Below are 19,289 nucleotides of genomic sequence, written 5' to 3'. Positions count from 1 at the left end.
GGATGAACATGATACAGGAGACGCAGATAATCTCACCTGCCAGAAAGTAAGGATGATGATGGTGATACTTAGCCCTGAAAGGTGGGAACAGAGAAACCAAGTATCTTATGTGTACTGGTGGATCTGTGTATGGAGCACTCCCAAATTGCCTTCTCTTAAATTTCTCTACAGTGTAGACATGAGGACTGTCCCCAGTCAGCAAGCTACCTTTAGTGATCAGGGCCACCATGCAGTGAGTTAAATCTGGCTTTAAGGTGAGTGTCATGCTGGCCAGATGGGTAGGGAAGGAGGGACCGGGACAAGAAGCTGGAAAGGTGAACTGGGACCAGACTGTGAAGCTGAGCACCGTAACAAAGTAAGACTCTCTTTTGTAGAACAACAGGACAAAGGAGCTTCCAAACAAGAAAAGGCAGCATCCCTGGGGCTCAATTTCCACACCTGTAAAGCTGAGATGAACAGACTATGTTATATTTTCAAAGTCCTGTCCTGCACATAAATGAACCCTTCCACTTCTGTCTCCTATGAGCCTCTAATTCTGTCACCAATTTATTCACCAGAATTTTTTGCCTCATAAAGTAATTTCCTGTTTGTCTTTCTCCAGTTAGTACCATCTATTAAAACATAAATGAAATTGGGTTTTCTGGGCTTCCCTTGTGGCTCACAGGTAGAGAATGTGCCTGCCAACGCAGGAGACACAGGTTTGATCCCTGGTCTCGGAAGATCCCACATGTCGCGGAGCAGCTAAGCTGCTATGCCACCACTACTGAACCTGTGCTCCAGAGCCCATGTTCTGCAACTACTGAGGCTGCCTGCCCTAGAGTCCACGCTCCACAGTAAGAGAAGCCACTGCAATGAGAAGCCCCCGCACCACAACTGGAGAAAAGCCCACACAGCAGCAAAGACCCAGCACAGCCACAAATAAATCAACAAATAAAGAACTTTTCAAAAAAAGAAGAAAGAAAATATGCTTTCTAATGTCTGGTAAACAGTAAATGCGGAAGTGCAGATCAGTTCAAGAAACCCACTAACACTTTATGGTCACGGACTTGATTTTCTAGATTTATAATTCTCTTGGCCCCTTATCTGCAGGGTTGGTATAGATTTTAAAATGTCACAGTTTGCACAAGATTGTCTGCATGTGATTCCCGTCACGTTAAAGGGAGAGAGGCCTGAGTTGGAACAGAAGAGGCAGAGATGACGTACCAAGAGGTTCTCGGGCTTGATGTCCCGGTGCACGATGCTGAGGGCGTGGAGGTACCTGAGGGCGTTAGCCAGGTTGTACACCATGGCGCTCCCATCCCTCTCCGTGTACTTGGTTGAAGAGGTAATTGCATCAAAGAGATCTCCACCCTAGAGAACACATAAAAGAACACATCAAAACATCAACAGCGGCAGAAACAGACGCACAGACTTAGAGAACGAATTTATGGTTACCAAGGGGGAAGGATGGGAGGAAGGGATAGTTAGGGAGCTTGGGATGGACATGTGCACACTGCCATATTTAAAATGCAGAAGCAACAGGGACCTACTGTCCAGCACAGGGAACTCTGCTCAATGTTACATGGCAGCCTGGCTGGGACGGGGGTTTGGAGGAGAATGGATACATGCATACATACGGCTGAGTCCCTTTGCTGTCCACCTGAAACTATCATAACATTGTTAATCAGGTATACTCCAATACAAAATAAAAAAAAAAGTTTAATTGAAAAAAATCAACAGTGGCAGGACTATGAAGGGGACAAACAAAGCTCATCAGCCTGAAGGAGATGAGAAAAAAAAATGACACAAGTGCCGCTCAAATGAATAAAGATCCATTTCATAAATAATGAAAGTTTCAAGGCAGCAACATGCATTTCCAGCGAGTGTCTCTGAGAATACTGCTAAGTCTTGGGACCCAGCGCTAACGGACTCTCTGTGATCGCTCCGTCTCATACCTTGACCAGTTCCATCACCAGGAAGAGCTCGGTGGCGGTCTCCATCTCCTCAATCAGCATGATGATGTTCGGATGTTTCACTCTGCGCAGGATCGACACTTCATTCTCAATCAGATGCTCCTGGGGACAAGGGTTTAGAGGGGTGGCTCAGACACAACTGAACAGGCTCTGTTCCTGCGTTCCAGAGGACAACACAGGCTGCAGCTCTGAGCCTGCAGGAGCAGAGACAAACCACACCCTGGGGAGTAGACAAGCCAGTGGGACAGCGCCCTGAGGCTAACGGAAAGACATCTTCCAAAACATCCCTCGCAGGGCCCGGTGTGCCGTCTGGACTATAAGACACACTCCCTCCTGCCTCTTCTTCGTTTCTTCCAACACTTTAAGAGCTCATGATGCTGTGAAAGCTTGGTTTTGCCACACTGTGCTTTGTAATTCAGCTGGAATCACTTTTCCCTCTCAGTATACACTCAGAAATGAAGACAGCATGTAACGAAATCTGGCATACTTATGGAATACAACTTCCAGCCTTATAAACATTTTTAGGTTTTAAGCTCTTTACCAACATGAATTTGAATTTTGTGTTGAAACTTGTGAAAAAGAAACTTTCTTCCTCTGCATTTGGGTATGAAACCACTCACCAGATAGATGTTCCTTATCTTGTATTTCAGAAGTCAGGAAACATATAGTACCACGGGGACCACTATCCTCATTTCAACTCTAATCACTTCTCTGAAAACACCACCTGATTTTCAGTCCTGGTGAGCAATGTGGTTGGGATCAGCACCATAGCAAAATGTTTACTCACGGCATTAAGGAATTATTCTTAGAATGCCAGCCCATGAATCATGAACAACGACTGCTCTTTTATGAGACGTTAAAATCTCTCAATAATGTCACATTTGTTGATCCTCGTTAACTGTAATAATGAATTATTTAGGGAATGTTCTGTAAGACTGCTAATTGCCCTATTATACACTTTAGGTTTTCGAATAGTTTTCTTCCTTTAAGTTTACCTTATAAGAGCTATCATTTGCTACCTAAATACACAAGCGTGCATATATATCCGTAATGTGTGTGCGCCCCTCCTACCACCCTTTTTGCCTCCTCTGCTCTCATGAATCTCAGAACTAAACTGAATGTCCCACTGCAGCAGTAAGATCATTATCTTATCTCTAGTTCAGTACACCATTTATGGTTCCTCTCTTATCTCCATGCCTCCATGTATATGTGTATTTTTACTCAAAGCAATCTCAAATATTTCTGGACAATAGATGGAAGCATAAATTATAACGAGCAAATAAATAATATCCAGACAAAAGTCTGTTGCAGTCTCCTGTACATGGTGCGTGGTGTTTTTTGAGTGTTGAATGCACCGTGTTTGTCCAAATGTTGGCAAGGGACAGTGCAAACATTAAACAGAAGTAGGGGAAAGAAAGGGGCTGCCCTGGTGGCTTAGTGGTAAAGAATCTGCCTGCAATGCAGGAGCCTCAGGAGATGTGTGTTCAATCTCTGGGTCGGGAAGATCCTTTGGAGGAGGGCATGGCAACCCACTCCAATACTCTTGCCTAGGAAATCTAGTGGACAGAGGAGCCTGGCGGGTTACAGTCCACGGGGTCGAAGAGAGTTGGGCATGACTGAGTGACTGAGCACGCACACAGGGGAAAGAAAAGAACCACCATCCCTAGGAAACGAGTCCCTTCCTGTCACTGTACAGGGTACAGAGCAACATCTCCACACTTATTCTTAGAACAGTGCTTTGGGGCGGGGGGATGCAAACCTCGATTCCTGACCTCCAAGCCCACATCTTTAGGAATCTTTCAAAATGAAAATGACAGCTGTCAAGCTGAAACTGATTCCTTGAAAGGCTGGAACTAGAGGTAGTCTCCAGGACCACACTAGGCTTCGTACAAAGCAGAGCGTCTATGCCTAATAATGAGCAGGGCTGGGAAGACGTAGCTGGTTCTGGACTCAGCACACGGGGAGAATGGCAGTTCGCAGACCCTAACCGACCACGGGGGAGAGGCCCCAGGGCTGCCTCCCTGGCTGCAGCCCCACAGCGCTGACCTGCAGAGCGGCAGCGTCACCAGGCAGCCACAGAGCCCTGTTCCCTCCCAAGGCAAGCAGCTGGGCAGCCAACTCCTTGTGGCCACAGGGACAAAGACTCAAAAAACTGTCCATGTTCATACACTTCTTTAGAAGCCTTTGGCTCATCTGCACCAACCGGGTCCTTAATCACAGTAACAGCAGAGGCGGCTGTACCTTTGTGAACAGGTAAAGGCAACCGAATGAGTTTATTTCACTCTGTGTGACACCAAGTCGACACGGTAGTAAAACAGGCGTTTGATTTTTAAGCTAAATGGATCTATCACGTCAGCTCTCCTCCCTCCTGTCCGTCGCCCGAGATTGGGGGGAGTCTGTAAATGTACCTCTATTCAGGGGCTCTGCATGTGATGCTAATTTCCAGGGACATATATAAAATAATTCACATCACCAGTAGCCCAAGAATGCTCTCAGACTGGAGTTAAAATAAAGAGTCCAGCACGCAGGGAGCCTGCACCTCTCCAAAGTCATCTTCTTCATGCAGAGGCACAGCACAGACTCTTCTGGGACGCACTGTGCAACTTAGCCCTGGGCCTCCGGCCGTGTTACGTTTCAAATATTAAGTGGATATTCCAACAACATTTTTTTCCACCACTATTTATTATCTTGGCTTGCTGTATGCTACTTGACAATGCCTAGTATTCTGTGCACATACTGAAGGTTTTTGTCGGGATGTGGGAGCTATTTGTTTCCCAACCCCTGACTATGCCTGTAAAAATGTCTTTGAAGGAACAATCCACTTTTTAAAGTAAACCATCCTCAGAAGCAAAATGGAACAGTGCACAAAAATCTTTACAAATGCTATCTTCCTACTTCTTATACCGCCCATGTGTAACCATTGTTTCTAATATATAAAGATGCTCTCTAGGTTATATTTTCCAGAAAAGTATTTCTAAATACAAGATGAACATCACTTTTGTCTCAAACTATACTGAACTTACATTATTCAACCACCCACCATTATTTATGTTAAGTGATTCATGATTCTAACTCCAAATAATTTACATATGAATCATTTCCTGGCAGTATGCCATGGTTTTGTGTGTGAGAATAAATGACAAAGAAAACTGCCAACTTGGCAAAGGATACAGCCTTATCCTTGGCCAGGGTGGTTTTTAACATCTAAAAGAGAGACAGACAGAGCCAGAGACAAATGGATTTGGGGAATAAACAAAGCTCCCAAACCAAACGATTCATCTTGTGTCCAGTCTTTCCCGCCTGTGTCCTTTGTCTCATTGAATGAACCTGGGTGCCCGGAGCAGAAGGGCATTCTACCCTGACCCTCCCTCCCGCATCCTCCTGCCCAGCTCATCAGTCACCCATCCCCGCCAGGTCTGCCTTCTCAGTAGCCTCAGAGTACATCCATTCCCTCTTTATCCCTTTTGCCAATCTTTTTTCTAGGCCTCCAGGCATCTGCAAAGGCAGTTTTGTCTGGAACTTTCTTTCCCCACTTCTTGGTGAACTCCTACTCATTCCTCAGAACCATGGGAGATCTCACCTCCTCCAGGTAGCCTCCCCTGCTCAACCACAGCTGGGTTACGAAACCCTCAAATTTGTCCTCATAGCCTCCTGCGCTCACTCCAGTCACAGTTCTCACCCTGCTGTCTTGGAGGCCTTTGTTTACATTGCTCTCCAGCAACCAGCGTAGTTCATTCTTGAGTAAACACATCACACACTGCTCACTGTTAAAAGTTTTACAGCCGGTATCTATATTGTGGGGTGAGTACTGCTGAGGATAATACAGTGAGAGAGATGAGATGTTCAATAGTTATATGTGATGAGTGTGGCTGGTTGAATAATGGCCACACAAAGTTATCAGGTCTTAATGCCCAGAACTTGTAAATACTACTGTACTTGAGGGGGAAAAAATGGTCCCTGGAGATATGATTAAAGCCACTGCAACAAAGAAAAAACTGTAGATTTTCTGGGTGCCATTACAAGTGTCTTTACGAGACAGAGGCAGAGGGAAATTTCAGTCAGAAGAAAAATAAACACAAAGAAAAGAGGGAGATGTGAAGATGGAGGCAGAGTTTGGATTGATGTGTTCCTCCAAGCCAAGGAATACTGTCAGCTACCAGAAGCTACTCAGAGTCAAGGAACAGACTTTCCCCCACAGCCGGCAGAGGGCAAGTGGATTTCAGACTTCAGCCCCCAAAACACTGAGAAAAATGTTGTAAGTCAGCCTTAGGAAGCTAATATAGCATACATTTAGATTTTTGTCCTGCCAGGACCCATAACATGTAGATAATGAATGCAGAGCTCTGGGGAGACAATGAGGGAAGGGCCACTTCTAAGCACACAACAAAAAGCGCCAGGCTTCGTATACTGTGGGAATTCAGTAAATATTTAGAATGATTATCATTTAGAATATTAGGCATAGAAGAATTCTTGAATTTATCAACATCATAGCCTTCTCAAAAGCCTCCATATATCTGGCCCCAAGGTAGATCTTGCAAAAATCTCCTACTTGGTATGTAAATCAATGAGGTCAGAACACTCCCTCACACCATACACACACAAAAAAACTCAAAATGGCTTAAAGACTTAAATACAAAATAGGACACCATAAAACTCTGAGGAGAGGACACAGGTGAAACATTCTGACATTAGGTCAGTCTCCCAAAGCAATAGAAATAAAAGCAAAAATAAACTAACTAAACTTACAAGCTTTCATACAGCAAAGGAAACCATAAACAAAATAAAAAGACAACTTACAGACTGGGAGAAAATATCTGCAAACAATGCAACCAACAAGGGCTTAATTTCCAAAATATATAAACAACTCATGCAACTCAAAACAACAAACAACCAAATCAAAAAATGGGCAGAAGACCTAAAAAGACATTTCTCTGAAGAAAACTTACAGATGGCCAATAGGTACATGAAAATATGCTTAACACTGCTAATTGTCAGAGAAATGTAAATCAAAACTACAATCAGATATCACTTCACACTGGTCAGAATGGCCATCATTAAAAAGTCTATAAATAATAAATTCTGGAGAAGGGTGTAGAGAAAAGGGAACCTTCAGATACTGTTGGTGGGAATAGAAATTGTTGCAACCACTACAGAGAACAGTATGGAGGTTCCTTAAAAAAACTGAAAGTAGAGTCACCATATTATCCTGGAATCCCACTCCTGGGCATATGCCAGGAGAAAACTCCAATTCAAAAAGATACACGCCCCCAGTGTTCATTGCAGCTCTATTTACAATAGTCAGGATATGAAGGCCACCTAAATGTCCATCAGCAGATAAACAGACAAAGGAAATGTGGTACATATATACAATGGAATATTACTCAGCCATAAAAAGAACGGAATAACACCATCTTCAGCAACATGGGTGGTCCTAGAGGTTATCATACTAAGGGACATAAGTCGGACAAAGACAAATATTATACCATACGATATCAAATACTGGAGTGGGTTGCCATTTCCTCCTCCGGGGGATCTTCCTGACCCAGGGATCAAACTCGGGTCTCCTGCATTGCAGGTGGCCACCAGGGAAGCCCCAAATCACTTGTATGTGAATCTAAAATATGACACAAATGAACTTATCTACGAAACAGAAACAGACTCACAGACATAGAAAACAAACTATGGTTACCAAAAGGGGAAGGGGGTGGGGAAGGGACAAATTAGTAGTTTGGTATTAACGGATACAAACGAGTATACCCCTACTACAACCAGGCCCTACTGTATGGCACAGGGAACTATATTCACCATCTTGTAATAACCTATAATTTAAAAAATCTATGTATAATCGAATCTTTTTGCCGTAAACCAGAAACACAGCATTATAAATGAACTATGCTTCAATTTAAGAAAGCCTCCAACTTGGAGGACCCAACATGCTTTCCACGTCCTGGGCCCCCGCCCAGGCTGTGCTGACCGCCTCCAAGGCTCTGCTGTCATCCCCGCCTAGTCCAGCCCCGCGCGCGTGCGCGCATGCGCAGTCCTTCAGTCTCGTCTGTGACTCCACGGACTGCAGTCTGCCGCTGCCCCACTGCTCAAGGTCGGCACCCGTGCTTCTTGCTCTAAGGCGTGGCCACTGAGCATCTGCTTCCCTGAACTCCCCAAACGCTCCTTACAGAACTGGTATTAATTTGTATGTTAAATCACCTTATTCCTAGCACAGTATCTCACACAAACAGCAGATGTTGATAAACAGTGAATTAATCTAATGACACTCATACACATTACAGAAAAAGCAAATAGAAAGTCAGAGGTTAAGAATTTTTCCTCAGGCTCTTATTACAGGAGCAAAGGCAGAAATTGAACTTGGAGCAGGAGCATGAGGGACTGACCCAAAGATCCGATCACTGCTCTGCCTCTGTGTGACTTCTGGGAAACCATCTCATCTGTGTCTCTGTTTATTTATCTGTAAAACCAATACATCTGTTTTACAAGTCATTAAAGATAATGTGCAAAATTCCTAATGTCCAAGCCTTGATAGATAATACATTTTGATAAATGGATAGATAATATGTTTTGGGTAGACATTACATTTTGATAAATGGCTGATATTGTTTTCAACATTATTACTTTTCTGTGTACATCTCACAAAGCAGAGGTAATGAATAATGCCCCAGGAGAGTGTCTTAATACCTGCCCTAAGATTTTGTTTAAAAAAAAAATTCTCTATACCATTTTTTCCGAAGTATAAAATTCAGTGGAAAGATGTACTTATTGAAAACAAGTATAAGATGAACAGATACAAACTACTATACATAAAACAGACATGCAACAAGGATTTACTATACATCCTATAATGACCCATAATGAAATACTGATATTATCTGAAAAGAAGTAACTGAGTCACTTTGCTGTACACCTGAAACCAACACAATATTGTAATCAACTACCCATTTTTTTTTAAGTTTTGAAATTATAATTTCATACAGTGTGGAAATAACTGTTCAAGTAAGCAAAATAGAAGGATGAAAACTAACTATATGACCATGAATTATAAAAATACAATGAAATTCAATAACAATACCTCAATTTATTTTTTCTTCACCCAAATGTTTGAAGTGACCTATTCATTTGCCTTAACACTTGGTGTATCAGACTGTATTTTTTTGCACGAAGATCTTTTTTTCAACTACTGAGACTGCTGCTTAAATTTTAATCAGGTAAACAGTATTCTTTCCATCATAATTATCTTTAAACTTTTTATGAAGAAATACTTTAATGCAATTGTTTAGAACCTGGCTCCCCAAATTACGACACATTCTGCTTAAATCACACTATATCAGATACAAAGAGCAACACCCACTTCCATACGGAGAAAGGCTCAGCGGTTGAAAATGTAATCAGATCGTCAGCACAATAGGTAAAAACACACAGAATTATTTGAGGAAAATTAAATTTAGAAAAACCTTATTCAAAGAAAGGGGAGCATTTTGCACAGACACTGCTTCATTAGCTGTCACAATGTAGTGAAAAGAAAAGTATATGACAAATTTGCCTACTGGATTCACATTCTGGGGCTCTGAGAAATTTTACCATAATTATTTTAGGTTTTCTGTTAAAAATACACAATTTTGCAAATGTCTGATGAAGAATGGTTTTATGAGTTTCATAAATATAAAACCAGTACTGTCATATCAAGTCCTCCTAGTTGTAAGCTCTGAATCCCTCTGGCCTATTAATAATATTAACAGCTAACATGTGTTAAACTTTTACTATATACTGGTACTTTTCTACATATCTTACATGCCTTAATTAATTCACAATAACTTATATCTTAAATATTATTAACTGCATTTTATTAGTTATTAGGAAGAAACAGAGGCACAGAGGGGCTAACTAATTTTTCCAAGGTCACACAACAAGAAGACACAGGATTAAACTTAATACAATCTGTCTAGAGGGGTACTGTTCAACAGCAATGTGATCCACACATGGAAATCTAAATTTTCTAGTAGCCATGCTAAAAAATATAAAAAGCAGGTAAAATTTTATGACTTATTTAACCCCAAATATTCAAGATATTACCATTTCAACACATAATCAAATACAAAAGATATGAAGTATCTTACATTCTTCTTTTAGTATTATGTCTTCACCATCTGTTGTGTGTTTTACACTTAGCAGACATTTCAGTTCAGATTGGCCACATTTCCAGTGCCAGGAGCTCAGAGCTGGACCATGAGTTCCAGAGCCTGCTCCCTTAAATGCTAGGCTACCTACCAAAGGAATCTAAAAAGGTCTTTGTCATCATTATTAGAGAATATTTATCTTTTCAAACATAGCTAAAATACCAGAAATCTAGCAGCATTCCATCATTTGATTTTTTTTTCCCCAGGTGCATCTTGAGAGTGGGACAGAGAAAGAAGTTCACCCACTTGGAGAGACAATCCATGGTGTGTGCGCATCCTGCATCAGCTCTTGTAACAACTGTCTTTCCAAGGATGTCTGCACAGCAAACATGCTTGGAACACAAAGACGGTGTCTGCCCTGGCCGGGAGGGCAGGTCCATTTCCTGACCATGGTAACAGTCTCCTCCTCTGAGGCAGAGCTTGGCGAGGATACTAGTGGCTCCCTCCTAAGCCTGGGGGTTTCCTAAGCTTGGGGATCCTCCACTGCAACACAAACCCACTCTGGGCCTTGGGAGTTAAGAGAAACCAATGCAAGCATGGAGCTCCTGCTACCTGCTATGCCACGAGTAACTGCTTTTTGGTCTCTGACCCAGGAATGCTGTGTCTTCTGCCACATCTATAAAGCTAGAAGGCTAATTTGTTAGTCTGAAAGTAGGGTCAAGTCTCAGACCCCTCACTGTTCTTGACACAACTTTTTTTGTGTTGCTAGGTTCTAAAATAGGCATCTCCCAGAGAAGAGAACTTACATTTTTCGATGGTTAGGACAAAGATCAAATCAAGTGACTGTTTTAGGATTAAGGTTTCAGAAAAATGGCAGGGAAAAAAGCTTGATAAGGTTTCCCCGAATACTACCAGCAGTTAATCCCTGTTGTGAGTTTATCAAATCACCACTTAAACTCCTTCACCACAGTAAACAGCTCTAAGTGTTTTCCATTTCTTTTATAAAATAGTTATATGCACTGTACCTTTCCACAACATTTGGCTTTGTCTATAATCTTCAGGGCAAATTCCTTTCCGGTTGACCTATGAATAAACAGAGGAAAGCCATTTAAAGACATACATCAAAGACACCATCCTTACTGATTTCCTCTACAGCAGACTCTGGAAAGAAAGACTGGCTTCCTCCTCTATATACCAGAGAGGATGCTGAGTGGGGTCTGGGAGAAAAATACCCAAAAAAAGGTTTTCTAAAAACCCACAAAGCCACACTGTCAATCTCCTTTTATAAATATCAATCATTACAATATTATTAAGTAACTCACATACTGAAAATAGTTAAATTCTGTTGCATCAGAGCTAGATGAAAGATATTTTTCCACACTTAAGTCTCAAAAATAGCTCTCTTAGGATACAGAATAAAACTTAGAAAAATGAATCAAAGTCACAGAAAATTTTATTTTATCAGTGTCTTTACTTGAGTCCATTAGTCCATCAGGTCACAATTCAAAACTGAAAAGTCCCTAGACTTTCACCATCCATTTCAGTCAAAACTCCAGTGAAGATCTGGTGCCATTTCACCCACACCTCTCAACACCCCAGTCTGGTACGTGCATGCGTGCATGCTTAGTCACTTCAGTCGTGTCCGACTCTCTGTGACCCCATGGACCACGGCCCACCAGGCTCCTCTGTCCATGGGATTCTCCAGGCAAGAACACTGGAGTGGGTTGCCATTTCCTTCTCCAGTGATAAAGTATGAAGTAAGAGAAGTGAGTGAGAGACATCATATCCTTGGACACAAGAACCTGGATGATGTTATTTAACCTTTAATCACCTTTAACGTCACTTAAGCTGAATGTGCCAAAAATACATCTTTCAGAATTCAGGAGAACAGTCCAAGAAAGAACACTGTGGTATTCTTGGAATACATTAGTTCTCTCAATCACAAGCTACATTTGCCAGGTGGTCATAGTACACACTGATGACCTACCTTGGAAAAATAACTTTTATTTAAATTAGTATATGGTATATATAGCGGTAAAGAACCCATCTTCCAATGCAGGAGACGTAAGAGATGTGGGTTCAATCCCTGGGTGGGAAGAGGAGGGCATGGCAACACACTCCAGTATTCTTGTCTGGAGAATCTAGGGACAGAGGAGCCTGGCAGGCTACAGTCTGCAAAGAGGACTGCAAAGAGTTGGACACAAATGAAGCAACTTAGCATGCATGGATGCATGTATATATAGTGTGTTAGTCACTCAGTCATGTTCGTATATACGCGTATAGAGTATATGCTTTCTACTTTGAGAGATGTTATCAGGTCTCATCCATGAGCCAGAGAAAAATGGGAAAGAATACGATTCATTAAAAAAAATAAAATCTCCTACAACACTTACCTATGCCAGGCTTTGTTCTCAATGCTATAGTTGTATTAATTCATTTAATTCCTGCAGTAACCCCCTCATTTAATATTTAATTTCATATTATCAGTAGTTCAGGATACATGAGTTCTGACTTTAAGATCAGAATCAGCCAACTTTTGCACATATTAAAATAATATTTCTGCTTTTCCAGCCTTATTTTAAGGTCTTGATTTCTCAAATGGTAAACAATATTAAAACTGGAAAAGATTCAGATTAGAGTTTTTATACTTACAGGCTGTTTTTCTAGCTGTTCTAACTGGTAATTTTTGTTGTGGGGGGTGGGCGGGAGGTGAGTTTTCTAGAAAGTTCTGGAAACTGCAGTTTTTCTGTTTTGCTACATCTTTGGTGGAGGTTTACTGCTCGTTATATGGTGCAGAAAGCAGCTCCTTGTCTTCTAAGCTCCTTTACTTAGCTCTGGTACACAGATTGTTGCCCAAGCAACAGGCATCTAAAATATGACTTCTAAAGGCTCATTAGAAATCTGAGGCAATGTTTGGTTTATATTATGGGGAAAGGCTTCTCTGGTGGCTCAGACAGTAAAGAATCTGCCTGCAATGAGGGAGATGCAGGTTTGATCACTAGGTCAGGAAGCTCCCCTAGAGAAGGGCATGGCAACCCACTCCAGTATTCTTGCCTGGAGATCCCAGGGACAGAGAAGCCTGGCAGGTTACAGTCAAGTTGCTTGTGAGCGTGCAAAACCACTAGTCCCTAGGGTAGAGTCTTTGAGAAGGCCTTTTGTTCATTCAGATAAGAATAAATTCTAAGGCAGAAATGTATGCATCAGTGAACAAACGATTATCTTCCCTCACCTGTCCATGCACTCTTTGACGACTGCAAAATTGCCGTCTCCAATTACTTTCCCAATTTTGTATTTCTCAAGAAGAGTCGACGATTCAGAGCACCTGTTTCCATTCACACCTGCAAAAAAAGATAAATGCATACTCTAATGAACACATCACATTTCACCTTGATTTTTACGTATTTGTAAAATAATAAATCTAAATGCGCTTCTATATCTATAGTAAAACTAAAGAAAATCCTCTGAGCATATTTTCTTAATAAAACACCTGAATCACCAATTTCCTTTTAGCCTTGTTGCCTGGAATCAGAAACCAACAAAATCAAGAAGACTCTTGAGAGTCCCTTGGACTGCAAGGAGATCCAACCAATCAATCCTAAAGGAAATCAGTCCTGAATATTCACTGGAAGGAAGGACTGATGCTGAAGCTGAAACTCCAATACTTTGGCCACCTGATGAAAATAACTGACTCATTTGAAAAGACCCTGATGCTGGGAAAGATTGAAGGCGAGAGAAGGAGACGACAGAGGATGAGATGGTTGGATGGCATCATCAACTCAACGGACTTGAGTTTGAGTAAGCTTCAGGAGTTCGTGACGGACAGGGAAGCCTGGCATACTGCAGTCCATGAGGTTGCAAAGAGTTGGACACTACTGAGTGACTGAACTGAAGAAATTCCTGAAATATCAGCTGAAAATAAGTGATTAACTTTGGGTAATAGGGAAGTCTAACTAAAACTCTAAAATTTTTGTCCATTCTGGAGAAAGGGGAAGGGGTTGATGGTGGGGATTTAATCTTAGATTTTTTTTCTCAAGATTTTCTAGTAAAGAAAATTCTGGCCAGTCATGAATTAAGTTAAGTTAATGCAAATTTCTAGCTCAAAGTTATCTCAAAAAGATGGGGGGAGGGGCAGGAGGAGGAAGTGGTTAAGAGTGACCACTTTTCACAATGCATCCCCAAGTGGACTATACACAGCAGATATCAAAGAAAGAAGCCTACTTACATTATCTAAGAAAAACGGACATCTCCATTTAGGAACTGTAGGCAGATTGCCACTAAGGGAAAATAATGGAAACCCAGAACTAAAATTTGAAATTGGGATCGCTTAACTAACACTGATGTGACCCCTGACAACTAAGGCTGAGTACGTTCACTGGTGTCATGATCTCACTGCTGTTTAGCGAGATCGCCATATAGCACAAGTGGGCGTGTGGGTCCACCAAGTTCACATGGATGGCTTCCTTTACAAAAAAGTAAACATATTGAGAATTACCTTCAGGACTCATGCAACGATCAATTTCAGGCCCTCCGTTGACATTGGAAGCAGATCGGCCATGCGCAGAAACCTGCTGCAAAAGGACAGTGCTCGTTTTTATTCAGCTTATCAACTACGTGGATAAGTATCCACATAGACTCATACAGAAATAGAAGAAGCATCCCCTTGCTTCTCATCTCACCCGTCTTCCTATACACAGTCCCATTAGTATAGTTCTACCCTAGACACAGTACTTTCAATTAGTATCATGAAAACCAACACTGTGCTCCTCTTCTTTGATACTGTGTTACTTTTGATCTCAGTGTAGTAAAGAAAAGAAGACTTTCACGGCATCACCGATGAACAAGGTAGTCACCCACAGCACAACACCCTCCAGAGGGCTCAGTACCCAGACAGCAGCCCTGGCCCAACCAAATCCTTTACCACCCTAAGACAGCAGGAATTCTTCTGGAGCATTGCAAGGACTTTTTTTTTTAACTAGGAACTAGAGGGAAATAAAAGATAAAACTAAATGATAGGTTCCCACTTAACAAAACGCTGAAGTCCCCAGTCTAACACGCAAATATCTCTAAACTCTTCAGTAAACTGAAAAGGCAGAGGAACCAGAGATCAAATTGCTAACATCTGCTGGATCATTGAAAAAGCAAGAGAGTTCCAGAAAAACATCTATTTCAGCTTTATTGACTATGCCAAAGCCTTTGACTATATGTCTTACAACAAACTCTGGAAAATTCTTCAAGAGATGGGAATACCAGACCACCTGACCTGCCTCCTGAGAAATCGGTATGCAGGTCAGGAAGTAACAGTTAGAACTGGACATGCAACAAGACTGGCTCCAAATAGGAAAAGGAGTACGTCAAGGCTGTATATTGTCACCCGGCTTATTTAACTTATATGGAGAGTACATCATGAGAAATGCTGGGCTGGAGGAAGCACAAGCTGGAATCAAGATTGCTGGGAGAAATATCAATAATTCAGATAGGCAGATGACACTACCCTTATGGGAGAAAGTGAAGAACTCAAGAGCCTCCTCATGAAAGTGAAAGAGGAGAGTGAAAAAGTTGGCTTAAAGCTCAACGTTCAGAAAACTAAGATCAGGGCATCTGGTCCCATCACTTCATGGCAAATAGATGGCGAAACACTGGAAACAGGGGCAGACTTTATTTTTGGGGGCTCCAAAATCACTGCAGATGGTGACCGCAGCCATGAAATTAAAAGACGCTTACTCCTTGGAAGGAAAGTTATGACCAACCTAGACAGTATATTAAAAAGCAGAGACATTACTTTGCCAACAAAGGTCCGTCTAGTCAAGGCTATGGTTTTTCCAGTAGTCATGTATGGATGTGAGAGTTGGACTATAAAGAAAGCTGAGTGCTGAAGAATTGATGCTTTTGAACTGTGGTGTTGGAGAAGACTCTTGAGAGTCCCTTGGACTGCAAGGAGATCAAACCAGTCCATCCTAAAGGAGATCAGTCCTGAATATTCATTGCAAGGACTGATGTTGAAGCTGAAACTCCACTACTTTGGCCACCTGATGCAAAGAGCTGACTCTTTTGAAAAGACCCTGATGCTGGGAAAAATTGAAGGCGGGAGGAGGAGAGGATGACAGAGGACTAGATGGTTAGATGGCCTCACCGACTCAATGGACATGAGTTTGAGCAAGCTCCAGGAGATGGTGATGGACAGGGAAGCCTGGCGTGCTGCAGTCCATGGGGTCGCAAAGAGTCAGACATGACTGAGCGACTGAACTGAACTGAAACTGAAAAGGGCTTCCCAGGTGGCTCAGTAGGTAAAGATTACATCTGCTATGCAAGAAATGCCGGCAGACATGGATTCTATGTCTGGGTGGGGAAAATCCCCTGGAGTAGGAAATGGCACCCCAGTTCAGTATTCTTGCCTGAAGAATCTCATGAAGAGGCGCCTGACAGTCTACAGTGCACAGGGTCACAAGAATCAGACAAAACTGAAGCGACTGAGCACACATAGGTGAACTGACTATGCCTATGGTACATACGTTTATCACTGTTGTTATTGTTCAGTCGTGTGCAACTCTTTGTGACCCCATGAACTGCAGCACACCAGGCTTCCCTGTCCTTCACCATCTCCTGGAGCTTGCTCAAACTCATGTCCATTAAGTCAGTGATGCCATCTAATCATCTAGTCCTCTGTCATCCTCTCCTTCTCCTGCCCTCAATCTTTCACAGCATCAGGGTCTTTTCTAAAGAGTCAGCTCTTCGCATCAGGTGGCCAAAGTAGTGGAACTTCAGCTTCAGCATCAGTTCTTCTAATGAATATTCAGGATTGATTTCCTTTTCCTTTAAAATTGACTGGTTTGATCTCCTTGCAGTCCAAGGGACTCTCAAGAGTCTTCTCCAACACCACAGTTCAAATGCCTCAAATGACAAAATATGTACCATTATTTACTACTATTTTATCTATTGTTTATTATTCTGTAGGCTTATGGAATTTTTTTTTCATAATTTCCAAGGGCTATTACACTTCCCAACCCAATCTTTTCTCTTTCTTCTTTAACTTTCTTTCTTCTCTTAAAAAAAAAAAAAAAGTATTCCTTTTAGGAGTTTACATGGTCAAAGGACTTACCAAACACTAACAAGCAACTCTGGCGTGTTTTGGTGCTGAGACGTTTCCACGCTCGTTGCTATGCCCAGACTGTCCTGGGAGCTTCTGCCCCATCACAGTCGTGCTTTCTTCATCCCTGCGTTCCCTGTGTGCACCGCAGGGCTGGTGAACACACCACTTAATTCACACTTGCTAAATGAAAGCACAGATGGCATAGGTCCAGGGCAGGGACCCATCCACCCACGGCCCACAATCTGGAGACTTGAAATTCACTCTGGGTAAAGCAGGAAACCTCAAAGATTCTGAGTTTTGTTCAATCCAGGAAAACCCAATACTTACATAACATTCCTTCAAACAGGATCATCCAGAAGTGCTTTGAGGATAAAATACAAGCCTCAACAATGACAGGCATATAAAAACTGAGCTGTTTCCTCAGATTTCACATAAACCTGTGTGGATGGTAAAACCAGGAGTGGTAGGTCTTGTTAGGAAACCCAAGGCCACTGAAAACCAGCGCTGAGACACAGCAAACAAGCCCTGCCCTGAGGAATCAGCACACCTTTCCTGTGTGTGTGTGCCCTGCTCTCTGACAGGTGAGTAGTCATGCAGAAGTGTGGGTGTGCCTGCGTGTCCCTTTCTGGCCACCCTTGACCTGACGAACACCTGGCTCCTCAGAATTCAATCACTCTTTCCTCATAATGCAGGTCATTGGTGGACAAAGTTTTTCAAAATTTAGCTTTTTTGCTTGTGTCCTGTTTTTTCTTCCTCTGCTAAAACTGAAGGCAATTCCAAATTCAGCAGGAATTTATGCTAGAATGTTTAAAAGTTAGAATTTAAAAACCAAGCCCCAGAAGGGGGCATGAAGGGAAGCTGAAAAGAAAACCACCACATTCTCTGCAGCATTCACTGATACAGCCACCGCTCCAGTCCTGGCCGTCCTCAGCTTCTGGACAACTCCACCAGAGGCCGCCTCAGTCAGTCTCCCCACACCACGATTATTGCCAGAGCAGCTTTTCCAAAGGAGATTGCTGATTCCAACCCCAGGATCCCAGAACCTCATTGGGTCTTCGTAACCAACAGAACAACCCTTAAGTCTTCAGCCCACCTGACAATGCAGGAGACATAAGAAACCTGGGTTTGATCCCTGGGTTGGGAAGATCCCCTGGAGGAGGGCATGGCAACCCACTCCAGGATTCTTGCCTGGAGAATCCCATGGACAGAGGGGCCTGGAGGGCTATAGTCCATGGGGCTGCAAAGAGTCAGACATGACTGAAATGACTGAGTAACAACAGTAGCAATGTAAATCATTTAGTGCAGCCAATGACATGTAGCACTAACTCAATATTAAGTCATTAGTGTTTTTCTTCAACACGCCTAACATAGGGCCTGGAAATGAGTGTATGAGAAACGCTTCTGAATTGCTGAGTGTACAATGGCTACAAGAGACGTTTCTATATAATTCACTCCAAGCCAGCTTTCTCTTCTAATCCAACACTTCCTAGATTGAAAATTGTCACTCAAGGAAATAAGAATCCAAATTAAATTCATATCAACTGGATCCTTAATGAACAGTACGAAAATGCAAAAAAGATATGACACTGAAAGATGAACTCCTCAGGTGGTTAGGTGCCCAGTATGCTCCTGGAGAAGAGCAGAGAAAAAGTTCCAAGAGGGATGAAGAGGCTGAGCCAAAGCCGAAACAACGCCCATTTGTGGATGTGACTGGTGGTGAAAGTCAAGTCCGATGCTGTAAAGAACAATATTGCATTGGAACCTGGAATATCAGGTCCATGGTAAATGGGAAGTGGTCAAACAGGAGATGGCAAGAGTGAACATCACCATTTCAGAAATCAGTGAACTGAAACAGACCGGAATGGGCGAATTTAATTCAGATGACCATTACATCTTCTACTGTGGGCAAGAATCCCTTAGAAGAAATGGAGTAGCTTCATAGTCAACAAAAGAGTCCGAAATGCAGTACTTGGATGTAATCTCAAAAATGACAGCGTGGTCTCTGTTCATTTCCAAGGCAAACCATTCAGTATCACAGTAATCCAAGTCTATGCCCAACTACTAATGCCAAAGAAGGTGAAGCTGAATGGTTCTATGATGACCTATAAGAACTTCTAGAACTAA

At 42.3% G+C, this 19,289-nt stretch overlaps 1 protein-coding gene across 7 annotated transcripts in view; it reads right to left on the bottom strand.

Moving 5' to 3' along the window:
- The window catches only part of DCLK2 (doublecortin like kinase 2), a 185,729-nt gene that overhangs the window by 21,699 nt on the left and 144,741 nt on the right, over window positions 1-19,289 (bottom strand). For 4 of the 7 annotated variants that reach the window (XR_014069343.1, XM_081544011.1, XM_081544013.1 and 1 more), the window contains 5 exons: window positions 14,571-14,646; window positions 13,308-13,416; window positions 11,104-11,161; window positions 1,935-2,054; window positions 1,204-1,350 (listed from right to left, as the gene is read on the bottom strand). Coding sequence is in view for 6 of the 7 variants with exons in the window: in XM_081544011.1 (XP_081400137.1) it covers window positions 1,204-1,350; window positions 1,935-2,054; window positions 11,104-11,161; window positions 13,308-13,416; window positions 14,571-14,646 (510 nt within the window). In the remaining variant the exon portion in view is untranslated. Of the gene's footprint in view, window positions 1-1,203; window positions 1,351-1,934; window positions 2,055-11,103; window positions 11,162-13,307; window positions 13,417-14,570; window positions 14,647-19,289 lie in introns of those variants that run through there. The other 3 variants (XM_081544012.1, XM_081544010.1, XM_081544015.1) reach the window with 2 other exon arrangements.

The sequence above is a fragment of the Giraffa tippelskirchi genome, chromosome 11 (assembly GCF_054371585.1).
Source record: "Giraffa tippelskirchi isolate mGirTip1 chromosome 11, T2T-mGirTip1v1.2.pri, whole genome shotgun sequence".
NCBI classification, from domain to species: Eukaryota; Metazoa; Chordata; class Mammalia; order Artiodactyla; family Giraffidae; genus Giraffa; species Giraffa tippelskirchi.
The sequence above is the reverse complement of the archived record's forward strand: the minus strand, read 5'-3'. Positions and strand labels throughout refer to the sequence as shown.